Source organism: Panthera onca, chromosome E2 (genome assembly GCF_046562875.1).
Source record: "Panthera onca isolate mPanOnc1 chromosome E2, mPanOnc1 haplotype 2, whole genome shotgun sequence".
Lineage (NCBI taxonomy): Eukaryota > Metazoa > Chordata > Mammalia > Carnivora > Felidae > Panthera > Panthera onca.
In genome coordinates this window covers 26,281,963-26,297,027 of record NC_138353.1, presented here as the reverse complement: position 1 = coordinate 26,297,027, position 15,065 = coordinate 26,281,963, and the positions used below count along the sequence as shown (strand labels likewise).

At 34.6% G+C, this 15,065-nt stretch overlaps 1 protein-coding gene across 1 annotated transcript in view; it reads right to left on the bottom strand.

The window, feature by feature from the left end:
* LONP2 (lon peptidase 2, peroxisomal) overlaps positions 1-15,065 on the bottom strand; it is a 102,362-nt gene that overhangs the window by 75,774 nt on the left and 11,523 nt on the right. Inside the window, exons 4-7 of the mRNA XM_060650823.3 lie at positions 14,072-14,194; positions 8,721-8,884; positions 7,307-7,401; positions 1,859-2,117 (exon numbers count right to left, since the gene is read on the bottom strand). Coding sequence (XP_060506806.1) covers positions 1,859-2,117; positions 7,307-7,401; positions 8,721-8,884; positions 14,072-14,194 — 641 coding nt within the window. The remainder of the gene's footprint in view (positions 1-1,858; positions 2,118-7,306; positions 7,402-8,720; positions 8,885-14,071; positions 14,195-15,065) is intronic.

Here is a 15,065-nt window from a genome sequence, read left to right as displayed (position 1 = left end):
TGTGCTCATGACATTAATTCCATAAATTCCTCTCTAAATTCCATCAAATGCTTACACAATACAGTGCTACAGATACTAAAAAAAAGGAAAGAAACTAAAAAAACTTTGAATGCATGAATCAAGTCACTTGAGTGGGAAATATCTCCCCAAACCTCTCTAGTTAAAATAAAAAAATTCAAGTCCTAGATTCAGTTTCTCCAAGATTGGTAGAAGGTGCCACCAATGTCTTTACAAAAGCAAACTACAGCCTCTAGTGGCACATGTGAGAATAAGCAAGTCTAGGTGACAAAAGTATTGTTTGAAATTGCCAGAAAGAATGACCCAGATCAATTCCCTGATCTAATCTGCAGCCCTCATTGCTTATTTATTAAAATCTTGGAATGATTTTTCTTTAATGCATAAAAATTGTAAGTCAGAGAAAAAGAATCACTTTTCATGGAAAAGTTTCTAAAAGTGTTTTCCACCCTCGCCTAATGCCAATGATCTCGTGAATAAGACAAATGGAAAACAAGACATTATAAAAAGCATCATATTCTTTTTCCCCTACAATCCAAGTTTAATCCATATTCACCAAACTGTAAATATGCATTTAAATTACCCTTGGCCATTGGCAGTTGTTCACTGCCTGCACTGGCATGCTTTTCAAAGCCTTCATTTATAATTTAGATTGCTTTAACAACTTCAAGACTGATGGTATGACCTTGAGGAGAGAAGTTTTATCTTCAGTTTAATAACTTTCTATTGGAAGTTGAGCAGATTCTTCAAAAAAAATTTGGGGAGGGGGGCACCTGGGTGGCTCAGTCGGTTAAGCGTCCAACTTTGGCTCAGATCATGATCTTGCAGTTTGTGAGTTTGAGCCCCACAATGGGCTCTGTACCAAGAGCTCGGAGCCTGGAGCCTGCTTCAGATTCTGTATCTCCCTCTCTCTCTGCCCCTCCCCTGCTTGCACTCTGTCTCTCAAAAATAAATAAAAAATTTAAAAAACTTTTTTTTTAAATTGAGGTATCACTGATGTTAGTTTCAGGCATACAACCTTATATTCTTTTATAAGCATTCGTGATTTCTACATTTTTAAATATTCTACATTTTAAATTGCATACACTATCGGTATGTATGTTTTCTCACAACTTGCAACTCTTACGAAACCCTTAAACCTTGAAACAGAAGTTCATGCTTTCCCAAAGCATCTTCTAATCTGAGCAACAGAGACCACAGAGAACATAAAACAATTAACGTAACATGCAAATCTGATTCTAGTAATGTCAGATAAACACAGACACAGTTCTCACAGTTTAATGTATTTTTATAGAAAGAGGGCCAAAAATGCAAGGACACATCTTAATAATTACCCTGAACTTTCTCATTATTCATATGTATACTGAAAACCAGCCTCCTTAAAGAGTTTAAACCGCAAACATAAATTTGTTACCAAAGATTTCGTACCTTCTCCTACCTCCCCCAGCTGTTGTACTTATTTTTTAAACTCTAAGAGTTAAGGGTCATTATGAAATGCTACTGGGCCAAAGTGCATGTAAAAACACTGTATTATCTAACCATAACTAATTTATAATTGCACTCAAATGAGATTCCAGAAAAGCCGAGGCAGAGACTCACTATCCATTGTCATACAATTACCAAGGTTAGTTTGGGTATACTATTATGGTAGAGGCTCTAGGTTAGCTATAAATGTCCTACAGATGTACCATAAGTAAGTACTGTAAATATCCTTTCGATCCACGGTATTACAAATATCCCTTTGAGAAAAAAAATATACATACATATATTATGCCTTGGCTTTTGAGGGGCTCTAGTCAATTAAAACAGAGAACCAGAGATTGAACTGAGAGAAATATCTTACCTGTGTCCTCGAATGTCAGACTGATCACACACTCCTCCAAGTGCAATCCTGTGGAACTCTCGACCAAGAGTCTTGGCCACTGATCTTCCCACACTTGTTTTACCAACTCCAGGAGGGCCAACAAAGCAAAGAATGGGGCCCTTCAGGTTGTTTTTCAGCTGTCTGACAGCCAGGTATTCCAGCACTCTTTTCTTCAATTTTTCCATAGCATAGTGATCATTATCCAGAAGAATCCGGGCTGCTCGAATGTCCAGACGGTCTGTCAAATAACCCAACAGAAGCACTTTTTGAGATGCTTGAGATACTTAAAAATTTTTATTTATTTTTACAATATTTATTTATTAATTTTGAGAGAAAGAGAGCACGCACACATGCACTAGTAGGGGAGGAGCAGAGAGACAGAGAGAGAGAATCCCAAGCAGCCTCCATGCTGTCAGCACAGAACCTGACACGGAGCTCAATCTCACAAACCAGGAGCTCAATCTCACAAACCAGGAGGTCATGACCTGAGACGAAATCAAGAGTCAGAGGTTTAACCAAACGAGCCACCCAGGCACCCAGCACATAGAATTTTTAAATGCAAGAACTCCTTTCAAGGCTGACAAGAGTCAAAATATGTTTTAGAAAATAAACATGACAAGAACAGAAGTGGATCTTTCTACATGAGTCTGCAGGGAGACCTGGCTTTTTTGCTCAAGAGAATTTAGTATCAACAGAACTAGTAAGCACTACATAATTAAAAATTCAAGGAATTAATACTCATTTAATTTTCTAGATACACATTATTTATATGGAGACATAATTACTACATATTCTATTTGTGCTGGCATTTGTTCCTTCTTTTTTAAAGTTTTTTTTTTTTTTTTATTAGAGAAGTAATGTATGCTCATTCTAGAAAACCCAATGACACGAATTAAAAAAAAAAAAAATGAATACAGTTACCCATAATCTCATGTCTTCAAGAGAGCATCTCTACCTTCACTTTGGTATGTATTCTTGCAGGTTGTATATGTATGTGTGTGTATGTGTATATATGTGCTTTCAGACCGATTTTTCAAACTGAGAGTATATGATGCCTTCAAGTTTTGTTTTTTCACTTAATATATATTACAGACACCTTTCAGTGTCAAATGTATTTTTGAGTAATACTTTAGTGGTTACATAATATTCTATTATTTAATTATCCATACTCATTTAAATAATTCCCTATTGCTAAGCATTTAGGTTATCTACAAATGTTTACAGTTATAAAACAGGCTTTGCAGTGCATCCTTGTAATTCAATCCCCACATATATCCCTAATTATTTCCTTCAACTAACCTTCTATAGACAGAAATGCTGGATCAAAAAAAAACACTAAGATGTAAAGAACTGTCACGGTCTCACTAGGAAGGTATGAATTAGGTTTGTTTCTATAGCCAAGCTTTCATCAGGTTTATTGATGTGCTTTACTACTTAAAATACTTATAGATTGAATCATTAAATACTCATGGATGCCAGCATGAATTCATCATCTGCATGACACCCAGGGGTAATACATGGCTGCATAATCATACTGATGGTGAGAGGAGAGGCTGGGAAAGAGAAAATACACACAAGCCACTCTTTCAATCCATTATTTGGAACTTGCTCTGCATTTTTCCTGCAGAGAGAAAAAAAAAAAAAAAAAGCCTTTAATGGTGGTTTGGTTCCCAAGTTAGTCTGAAAAAACCTAGCTAAGCAGTAATATATGTATTTTAATTACAGTACTGTTGCTTTTACTTCAGGCTGAGTGATTTGGAAAGGGAAAAACAAAATTTCTTCCCCCTTTCCTAGCTTCAGACTCCCAACTAACGAACACATGAATAAATGACAGGAAGTTTTCCAACTGTTAGGCACTGCTAACCCAGACTCTAAAAACCTACCACAGCAAACACAAAAGAAAACTTCAGACCAATTCCATTTTGTATAGTTCTAAATATTAAAATGCTAATAAATCAGATCTATTAAGAATAATCTACTAAGTCCCAGTGGGATTTATTTTAGTTATGCAAAAAAGTTTAACATTATGTTATCAATATATTTATTACATCACCATGCATAAGAAAAACTTTCCATCAAAATGTCATTCTGTACCATTTTGTCACTTGTTATAATGTAACACTCACCCCTAATTAACATTTACTAGTTTAAGAACAGAATTCCATGCAATTTAGAAAAAAATGATGATACTCTGAAGGAAGTTTTTCTAAGAAACATGCCAAGTGAAGACAATTTTTAAAAGTTCCTCAAACTTTTAAGGAAGACAATTTCTATGCTATATAAATTATTGTGTCTTTTCTATATAGGATACGTTTTTTTCTGATTATTCTTTTTAATGGCTCAGAATACATGCTTCCTATTTTGAATAATACATGTAAAATAATACTTGTAATAATACATGTAAAAAATTTAAAACTTACCTGAACATATATTTCTCTATTTACAACTGAAAGACTTAAATAGTATCTACTGGCTCTTTCTATTTATAAAGATGGGAAAATTAGGAAACTTCTTTCCTTCAAATCTTTCCTTTCTGCTTTTGAGGATTGCTACTTAGGTAAGCTTCTCTTTCAAAAATTATGAAAGACATTTTCACGGTTTTATAACCACACTCATAATAATTATTTAAATCTAATTCCATACAGAAATGGTTTAAAAGTTCAACACACTTCCTTTTATACCACAATTTATGCATCTTCAGTTCTCTGCTGGAATACTAAACAATGAAAAGTATTTTCACGTGGGGGTACATGAGTGCTATGCATCTCTAATGCTAATACACATCCAGCAGAAACTCTCTTGAGTTTCTGACATGTGGGTGGCCTCCATCCCTAGTTGTGAAAATAATAACAGCTTTGTCCCATTTTTATATTTTGTTTATTTCAGTAAAGGAGTCAGCACTCTTGTATTCAAATAAACATTTTGCTCCGAAACCTATACAATTATACTGTATAAGCTTGGTAAAAATTCCTGATTATTAATTAAGTTCAGTTTTTAAATAGGACAAGTGGAGAGGGGAGGAAGCTGAAAGCAACTCACTAAGCTACTAATGGCAAATAATCAAATCTGCAATTTTAATATTCAGGCCATTATACTATATCTACTATATGCACCCTGCATTTCTCCTAAGTCATTAGTTAAAATAAATCCTGAAGCATAGAAAAATGTTACTGAGAGAATACCAAAATTTCAAAATAAGGCCCCTAGGATTACCAAGTTATCTAGATGTTCTTCAGACTGTGCATTCGTCCTACTGTCAAGAAAAAATAGCAGGGTTTGAAAATTGTCACGACTGCATCAATGACAAATACCTATCAAATATATATCAACATGGAAGCTTGGCAGGTGAAACAAAACGGCAGCAGTTAAAAAACACAAAGTTGAAATGTGACTTTCTTTCCCAGGTCTAAACTAACAGGCAGCAGAGCCCTCTCCAAATCTCACAGAATAGGACCACTTCACTTAAAAAATAGGCACCGAGTGAACAGAAGCCTACCAGAAATAAAATGGACCTCCCCACAGCCCAGCTAGATCCAGACCAACAGCTGATCTCAAATTGATCATGTGGCACAAAGAGAGGCTGATTCAATGGGACCCCATGCTCTCCGGCATTCATCTCACTATGGAGTTTCCAAAAATTACAAAAAATATTTTTGAATTAAGAATTAAACCAAGAAATTCAGCTGCAGTTTGGTAAAGCACTTTCAACTAGAAGGCAATGTTGTTATGCAAATATGATATAAGAAATAAATTTACTAGTATGGTAACATAACAGCTCTATATATAGGAGCCAAAAAACTGGAAACAACCTCAATGTTCCTGACAGGTAAACGCATACACAAATTATTAATCTATGCAGCAACATGGATGAACCTCTATGCTGAAAGAATCAGAAAAAGCGAGTACATGCTATATCATTCCACGTGTGTAACAGTTTTGAAATATGAACTGATCTATAGTGGTTGTTTGGGGATGAGGACGAAAAGGAGGGAGGGAGGGAGGAATTAGGGAAGCATGAGAAAATTTAGGAGGCGATGGGTACGTTCACTATCTTAATTACAGTGATGGTATTACAGATACATACATATGTGAAAACTTATCAGAATGCACATATTATAGATGTACAGTTTACTGTTTATCAATTATACCACAATAAAACTGGAAAGTAAAGCAAAATTGCTTCTAAAAAATTTCTTCTATAGTTCACTAGTGCAACCTGATTTAATCTAGTGAAAATTTACAGATTCTCAGAATTTAAGAGAGAACAAATATGAATTAGCTTTTTAATTTTATAGACAAACATTCAAACAGAGAGAAAAACTTAGGAAAAAACCCAAAATCTAGAGAATGGGATAAACACAAAGTTACGGAGTATTCATGAAGGAATAATTAGCATAACCCAGAATGTAACTGCTTTCTACAACAAGAACCTAAGAACTGTAATATGATTGAAATCTAAGGGTAGTCAAAATAAAAGGAAGATGATTAGGTCAATTTCATCTTAGTACCTAGCCATACACATTAAAAATGTGTTAGATGATCCTTTCCAAAAAAATGATTAAGAAAGGAACTACTTTAACCTTAACATTGTCCCGGCATAGTTAATCTAACACAAAGGTGCTTTATTCTGGGCCCTCTTTGAGGGGAAAATTTTTTTTTAAGTTATCAATACCAGAAAGTATGGTCCTCTGTAGGTTAATAAGCAAGTATTTTTTAATATTAAAAATTCAACATCCTGTAATCTGGCATGTATAGCATATCTTATGTGGGGGCACAAATGTGTGTTTTAGAGCTAACATTTAAAAAAATCTCTAGCGTCTTTTTTAAATGTAAGAATTTTACTAACTAGGATAATAAATCTTTAAATTTTCACAAGTCAATCATACAGCTACTCCTATGCCAACAGCAGTTCAGGTAATCAATCCACTGTTGAATTCAGCAGACCTTGTATGTAAATTTAACAATAGAGCATCTAAATACAGTGTATTTCTCATCCCAAGATAAAATAGCGAATACACAGGAAAGAGAACAGTTCTAACGAAGGACAGAAGGATAAAAAGAGTTTAAATTTAATAGGTTTTTATATGAGAAAAATAAGATTCCAAATGGTACAACTGTTCTAGTACGTAACTATATGTAACTATTTCTTTAGATGTAAAAGTTTATCTTCTGATTGGCTATTGGTATTGAGAAACACTTATATCACTCTTACAGAAAATCCTATTTTCTCTAAAATCAGGCAAAAGGCACTTTGATGTAGCACCTTCTTTTCCTGTTTGATCCCAAGACCTAGATGACACAAGTTCACTGCCTAAATACATCTAGAACTACAGTAACAGTAAGATAATCAATGATATTTCAATAGAATCTACATGAGCTTTCTGAATGACAATCAGACTGCAAAAGGCTGTTACTTTGTTGGCTTACCAGTTGTACTTTTGTTCCAAGGAAGTTCCACCATAAGTTCTAAATAATTTCTAGTCAGAGCATATTCTGGCATCGACTGAGGCATTTTTTTGAGTCTGTGGGGAAAGAATACATAGCAAAATGTTACACAACATAGAAGAATTCCATAAAAAACACAAAAATCCAGCATATATATCTCCGTTTCTGGGTCAGATATATCATGAATAATTGATTTAAGAAATCTGGCAACATTAAAAAAAAAAAAACTAGTTATTTTGTTTTGTGAAGTACTTATGGAACAAATTAAACAGATCCCTGCAAACTGGGGAAGTGGGGGAGGGAACACTGTATCTGATTCTATCCTGGAAATTCAACCTTATCAGTATCAGTATCAGTATCTCGCAGGGGGAGTCTCAAGTCACACTTACCTGATTTACTTCTCACAGTAAGAGTTAAGTGCCTAATCATGCATAACACAATAATTATTTACTTTTTTTGGAATCAGAGATAAAATTATCTTGTAAAAACAAGCTAACATCAGATATTTAACTAAAAATACAACTTCCATAATATATGCAGTATTTAACAAAGTATTTTGCCCACAAAAGATGTTCCTCATTTATTAACCAATGCCAGTGAATATAAAATATCCTTCAACTACAACTAATCTCCTTATCTGTGAACCCAGAGTCCAATCTTTTGTTACTGAGCATTCAATTAGGTTCATTATAATTCACTAATAAAAGAAAATGCAACACAATTATGTTTCAAGTACATAAGGAAAAAGTTGGTTTTCTATTTACCCCTGAGATTATTCATGTACCCTATACTGTCATCAAGGTTTCTGTGTACTTTCTTATGCAAAGAGAAACTGACAGTCCCTGCCCTCTAGGGTTTACAATCTTCTTTCTAAAGAAGAAAAAAGTGACATGTGAAGAGCACAGTGCCAACTGAACACTGTGTCTGAACAAAGCACAGCCCATATTAAGACAATGAAAAAGCGGTTAACAATAGTGATCATATTGACAGCATATGAGGTGGAAGCGATGTACCACTTAACACTCAGCCACTGAGAAAAAGATTAGGGAAGTTGATGTTAATTCAGGAGTATTAAGAATCCTTTAAAAACAGTTTCCAGTTGAGGAATGAAGAGAGATAACCTGAAGATTTTACAGATCACAGCTCTAATCTGACAATTTGGAAAACCATGAAAGATAAGAATTGACAAAGGAAAGATAAAATGAGTGGTGGTTTATGACTATACTAAATATAAGAAAAGGAGAAAGATCAAAGAATATAAAACAAATAACTCAGCTTTCAGTTTGTGATCCAAAGAAGCAGTTTCAAGTTTCCATGACCAATAATTTTTAATATTTATTAATAAGCAAAATGAAAGTGCCAATGAATGAATAGCTTCTTTTTAGCTTCAATTTACCTTTTTATCTCTTTGACACAGACTTTGTGGGCCTGCTCTGGCATACTGGATGTTCGTATTTTTTTCTCTAGCATGACAATGTCATCATGATCTTCATCCTCATCCTCATCTTCTAAGGCACCTGGAATGTGTGTAATCCTTCTAATAGGACGTATTGCTATAACCTAAAGTAGAAAGTAGAAGAGTAAAACTGTGTGTTAAAATAAATTGGAAACGAGGTACCTAGTTACACACAAGATTATAACTGGTGCCGAATAACATTTTTATGGTTAGGGTCTACATCTTTAGGAACTAAGTTCAGAATGATAACTAAGAGACACAAGCACATATGGAAGCAGCAGAATTTAAAAAGTGGATCAACATAAAATGGACATGATTCTTTAGTATATGCTTATATTACAATATAAGAAAAAATTCAAGAGCTGGCTACTAGAAATAATGAAAACATCTAGGAATTATTTTTCTTTGAGCTACTATTATAGCCACTACTTTCTTGATTATATTACTACTTACCAATCAGCAACAGAATAAATTCCATTTTTCCTCCTAGATTACAAAATTTCTTTCTAACATCTTTAATGTTTCCACCATTGGCTCTGTTCTCTTTGTCTCCAATACACAGAAAAGTCTTCCTCCTTTCAAATACTTTATCTTACCTATATCCCTTTCAGTTAACTACACACTATTTACATCCCTTCTTGAGAAGTTCTGCTTTTCCAACAAGTGGCTTTGACCACTACTTCCCCATCCTCATGAATTACTTCCATAATCTCTATTTTGTACTTTGGCCTTTATCTCCACTATGTTGAGAAATTGTGCTTTGAAATCCAACAACCATCTTCTGTGCCAAGTCAAATGGTTTTATTTTGTGTTCTCTTTCTCCATGATCTATATCATATTTTAAAACTTCTAAAATGCTCTTTTGAAATTCTCAACTCAATAATATCATGAATAAACACCAGCCATCACTGGAGCAAAATGATACACTGGTATTTAATTTAAAAGCCTGGGAATTTATTTTTTAAACTATTACTTATTTAATACATTCAAATATAAAACATTAAAAACACAAATAAAAATACAACTTTATAAAAACAAAAATATTAAATATATACTTTTAGCCTACATAATAGACAAAATATTTTTTAATGAAATTTTAAATGAAAATAAAAAAAATTTTAAATGAGAGTTTTAAAAAGCACATTAATTTTTTCATCATTGAAACAAAAGTACTTTTTTGTGCAGTTTTTTTCCCAGCTACAAGAAAGTGCCTTTCAACTCTTAAGGGAATAGGCAGAGAAAGTTTTAGCCTTAACTCCAAATATCACCCTCTGATTCCTACATTTTCAAGTAACTGTCACCTGTGTGATCATTTTCTGGAGCAATTCTGAACACTTGTCTCCTTAAGCAACGGTAACACTTAATTGATAAGAAGCTGCAGTTCTCTGTGTCTGCCAAGACAGAGTGTGCACTGGTTTGTCTTTCTACACAAAATGGATAACTAAATTAATGATCTGATCTCAAACCAGAAATAATTCACATTTCTGCTTTTTGTTTTAAACGGCATTATGCCATTATGTCCTGAAACACAAACACCAGACAGGCTACTCCTGTTTCTGTCATCGTTCTCCTCCAGCCTATTTTCTGCTCCTTTCCTTAGTCCCATTGGTGAGGAATCCTTCTTTCTCAATAATGTATTCTTTCTGATGAAGGAACACTTCTGCGCTGATGACCATCAAATCTAACATTATTCTCAACCTTTCACTTACTTTCCAACAGCCTTCAGAGAACCATCATTTCCACTCTTGTCCACATCAAATATATTTTCTTGATCTTAACTCTGCCCACACATAACAAAAGTAAAACTGATAGCTCAAGGTAGACTTCAGACAGACCTCATATAAATGTAATGTATGATAATGAATGTATCACAAATCAATGGAGAAGTGAAGAATTATTTATAATACTGTTGAGTTAAAAATCAGTAAAAGGTAAACTAAAAGTGGGTATTTGTCAAATCACTGGAGGATAGAGGACTCTAAGCTTAGAAGACAGAAAAAGACTTACATAGTTGGACTAAATGAAAACAAAAATTTTTATAAGTTAAAAGCAAAAAAGTCAGCTAAATTATGGTAAAACATAGTGATACAGTCCTCCTAGGAAACAATTTTGTAGTATTCTTAATACTATTTTTTTTAAGTTATAGATCATTTCAGTGGATGCAGAAAAGGCATTTGTCAAAGTACAACATCCACTAGTGATAAAATCTTTTAACAAAGTAGGTCTGGAGTGAACATACCTCAACATAATTAAGTCCATACATGAAAAACCAATAGCTAGTATCATCCTCAATGGGGAAAAACTGAGAGCTCTTCCTCTACAGTCAGGAACAAGACAGGGATGTCCACTCTCACCACTTTTATTCAATATAGTACTGGAAGTCCTAGCCACAGCAATCAGACAACAAAAAGAAATAAAAGGAATCTAAATTGGCAAGGAGGAAGTAAAACTTGCACTATCTGCAGATGACATGATATTATACATAGAAAAACTGAAAGACTCTACCAAAAAGCCACTAGAACCATGAATGAATTTGGTGAAGTCATAGGATACAAAATCAATGTACAGAAACCTGCTGCATTTCTATACACCAAAAATAAAGCAGCAGAAAGAGAAATTAAGGAATTAATTCCATTTACAATTGTACCAAAAACCGTAAGACACCCAGAAATAGACCTAACCAAAAAGGTAAAAAGACCTATACTCTGAAAACTATAAAACACTGATGAAAGAAATTGAAGATGACACAAAGAAATGTAAAGACATTCCATTCTCATGGACTGGAAGAACAAATATTGCTAAAATGTCTATACCACCTAAAGCAACCTACACATTTATCGCAATCCCTATCAAAATACCAACAGCATATTTTCACATAGCTAGAACAATTTTAAATTTGTATGGAACCACAAAAGACTCTAAGTAGCCAGAGCAATCTTGAAAAAGAAAAGTGAAGCTGGAGGCATCACAATTCCAGACTTCAAGTTATATTACAAAGCAGTAGTAATCAAAACACTATGGTACTGGAACAAAAACAGACACATAGATCAATAGAACAGAACACAAAACCAGACATGAACCCATAACCATATGGTCAATTAATCTTCAAAAAAGCAGAAAAAGCTATATAATAGAAAAAAACCACAGTCTCTTCAAAAAATGGTACTGAGAAAACTGGACAGCAACATATGAAAGAATGAAACTGGATCACTTTCTTATACCATATAAAAAAATTAATTAAAAATGGATTAAAGAGCTAAATGTGAACCCTGAAATCATAAAAATCAGCAGTAACTTCTTTGACATCTGCTGTAGCAACTTCTTTCTAGATATGTTTCCTGAGTCAAGAGAAACAAAAGCAAAAATAAACTACTAGGACTACGTCAAAATAAAAATCTGCACAGTGAAAGAAACAATCAACAAAACTAAAAGGCAATCTATGGAATGGGAGAAGGTATTTGCAAATGACATATCTGATAAAGGGTTATTACCCAGGGGCATCTAGGTGGCTCAGCTGGTTAAGTGTCCAACTTAAGCTCAGGTCATAACCTCACAGCTCGTGAGTTCAAGCCCTGCATCAGGCTCTGTTGACAGCTCAGAGCCTGAAGCTTGCTTTGGATTCTGTGACTCCTCTCTCTGCCCATCCCCTGCTCACTCTCTGTCTCTCCCTCTCTTGAAAATAAATAAACATTAAAAAAAATAGTAATAAAAAATAAATAAAAAGGGTTATTATCCAAAATAACTTATAAAACCCCCAAAACAAATAATCCACTTAAAACATGGGCAGAAACATGAATAGACATTTCTACAAACACATACAGATGGTCAACAGACACATGGAAAGATGCTCAACATCACTGATCAACAGGTAAACGCAAGTCAAAACTATATGAGAGTGCAATGAAGGTGATGGCCGGTGCTGCTCCCTGGCTGAGGTAGGATCCCGAGGACTCTCCAGTCCACTGAGGGCATACCACCAGCCCATCTCGCCTGCCGCACCAGGGAGGTGAAGTGTGAGAACACAAAAAAACAAAATCAAAAACAAAAACAAAAACAAAAAACCTCCAATGAGATAACACCCTACACCTATCAGAATAGCTAAAATCAAAAACTCAAAAAACAACAAGCCATTGGTGAGAATGTGGAGAGAAAGGAACCCTCAGGCACTGTTGGTGGGAATGCAAACTGGTGCAGTGCAGCCACCGTGGAAACAGTATGGAGGTACTGCAAAAAGTTAAACATAGAACTACCCTGAGATCCAGCAACTATATTACTAGGCATCTACCCAAAGAATACAAAAATACTAACTCAAAGGGATAATTCAAAGGGATACATGCACCCTGATGTTTAAAGCATCACTATTTAAAATAGCCAAATTATGGAAGCAGCCCAAGTATCCATCCACAAATGAATGGATCAAGAATTTGTGTATGCATACACATATATACATAGGCATATACATGTATACACATATATATGTATACACACACATGCGCGCACACACAATGGAGTATTACTCAGCCATAACAAAGAATGAAATCTTGCCATTGGCAATGACATGGATGGACCTAGGGAGTACAACGCTTAGTGAAATACATCAGTCATAGAAAGACAAATACCATACGATTTCACTCATATGTGGACTTTAAGAAACAAAACAAACAAACAAAGGGAGGGGAAAAAAGAGAGGCAAACCAAGAAACAGACTCTGAAATGATGGTTAAAAGGGGGAGGTGGTGGGAGGGATGAGGGAAATAGGTGATGGGGATTAAGGAGGGCACTTGTTGTGACGAGCCCCAGGGGACTGTATGGGAGTGGCGGCGAATCACTGTATTGTACACCTGAAGCTACCATTACACTGTACATTAACTGGAGTTAAAACAAAAACTTTAAAAAAAAAAAAATGTAAGATGTACAACTCCCCCCTCCAATTATTTTCAAAGACACTCATCAGTTATTTAGCTTTTAAAATATAGAAAACATTGGAAACAACACACAATGTTTGGCAAAGAGAAATGGCTTAGTAAAGTATACCTTTCAATGATTACCCAAATTTACCAAGAACAGAAAATGAGAAAATATGTTAAAAACAAAATCCAGACATGGAAGAGGACTAGAAACACACACCAAATTCAAAATGCTATCCGTAACTTGGATGCTAAGAAACAATGAAATTTTTTCTTTGTTCCTTTCTTTATTCCATTTTTTTTTTTTTTACTTCAAAAAAACTGAATCTCACATCACATAAAAACAACCGGAAACACAAAGAAACAATTAAAGGACATATTTACCCTCTTATCATCATCTTGCTTGTGTTTTCTGGTTTTCTGAAGCAATTTCAGGCCTTCAATTTGTCTGACAAGCAGCGGTATGGTCATCTTGAACCGCTCCTCTAGACTCACAGCATCTAAAATCTAAGGGGACATGAGTCGATTAGCAGAATCTCTCAGAAACACAAGCTCCCAAAACAAGGCAGTCAGAGTCATGACTTAAATTATTAAGTAAGAAAGACAAATATCAATACTCACAGCTAAGTTAGGGCCAACACACCAAGATTAATTCTATTAAATCACTAGAATCCTAAAAAAAAAGGAATCTTGACTTTTCATTTAAAAATGAGGCCATGTGTATTGTTCCAACAGCAAGGACATACATTTTTTAAGTTTATTCATTTGTTTTGAGGTGGGGAGGGGCAAAAAGGGAGAGAGAGAATCCCAAGCAGACTCCGCACTATCAGCACAGAGTTTGATGTGTGGCTCAAACTCACAAACTTTAAGATCATGACCTGAGCTGAAATCAAGATTCAGACACTTAACCAACTAAGGCACCGGGCACCCCAAAACACACATTTAATGTGAACTCTTTCTGGCATTATTCTCTTAAAACCCAGATAGTTGTCTACATATTAGGTTTAAACAGATTCTAGGTTGAAAATATTAAATTTTTACATTCATGAAAGAACACGAGTACTCTTAATCAACCTCTGCTAATGCTCTGAGTAACTAACACTCTCCATTCCCCCAAACATCCTTGCTGATGTCCACAGCCAGCTTACTCTCTGGTACCCCAGCACTCTTCTGCTCCTATCAGTTGAACTGAATTTTTGTGTTTAGAGTAGGTGTGTATACACTTTTCTTTGTTTGGTGCACTCACTATTATAATTTGCTAGATTTGCTATATAACAGTTAAGACATAAATGCATAAATTGATAAAATAAAGGACGTTTCAATAAAACTAACTTAAATGTTCTAGGAAGATTCAATAAAACAGACTGCTTAAAAATAC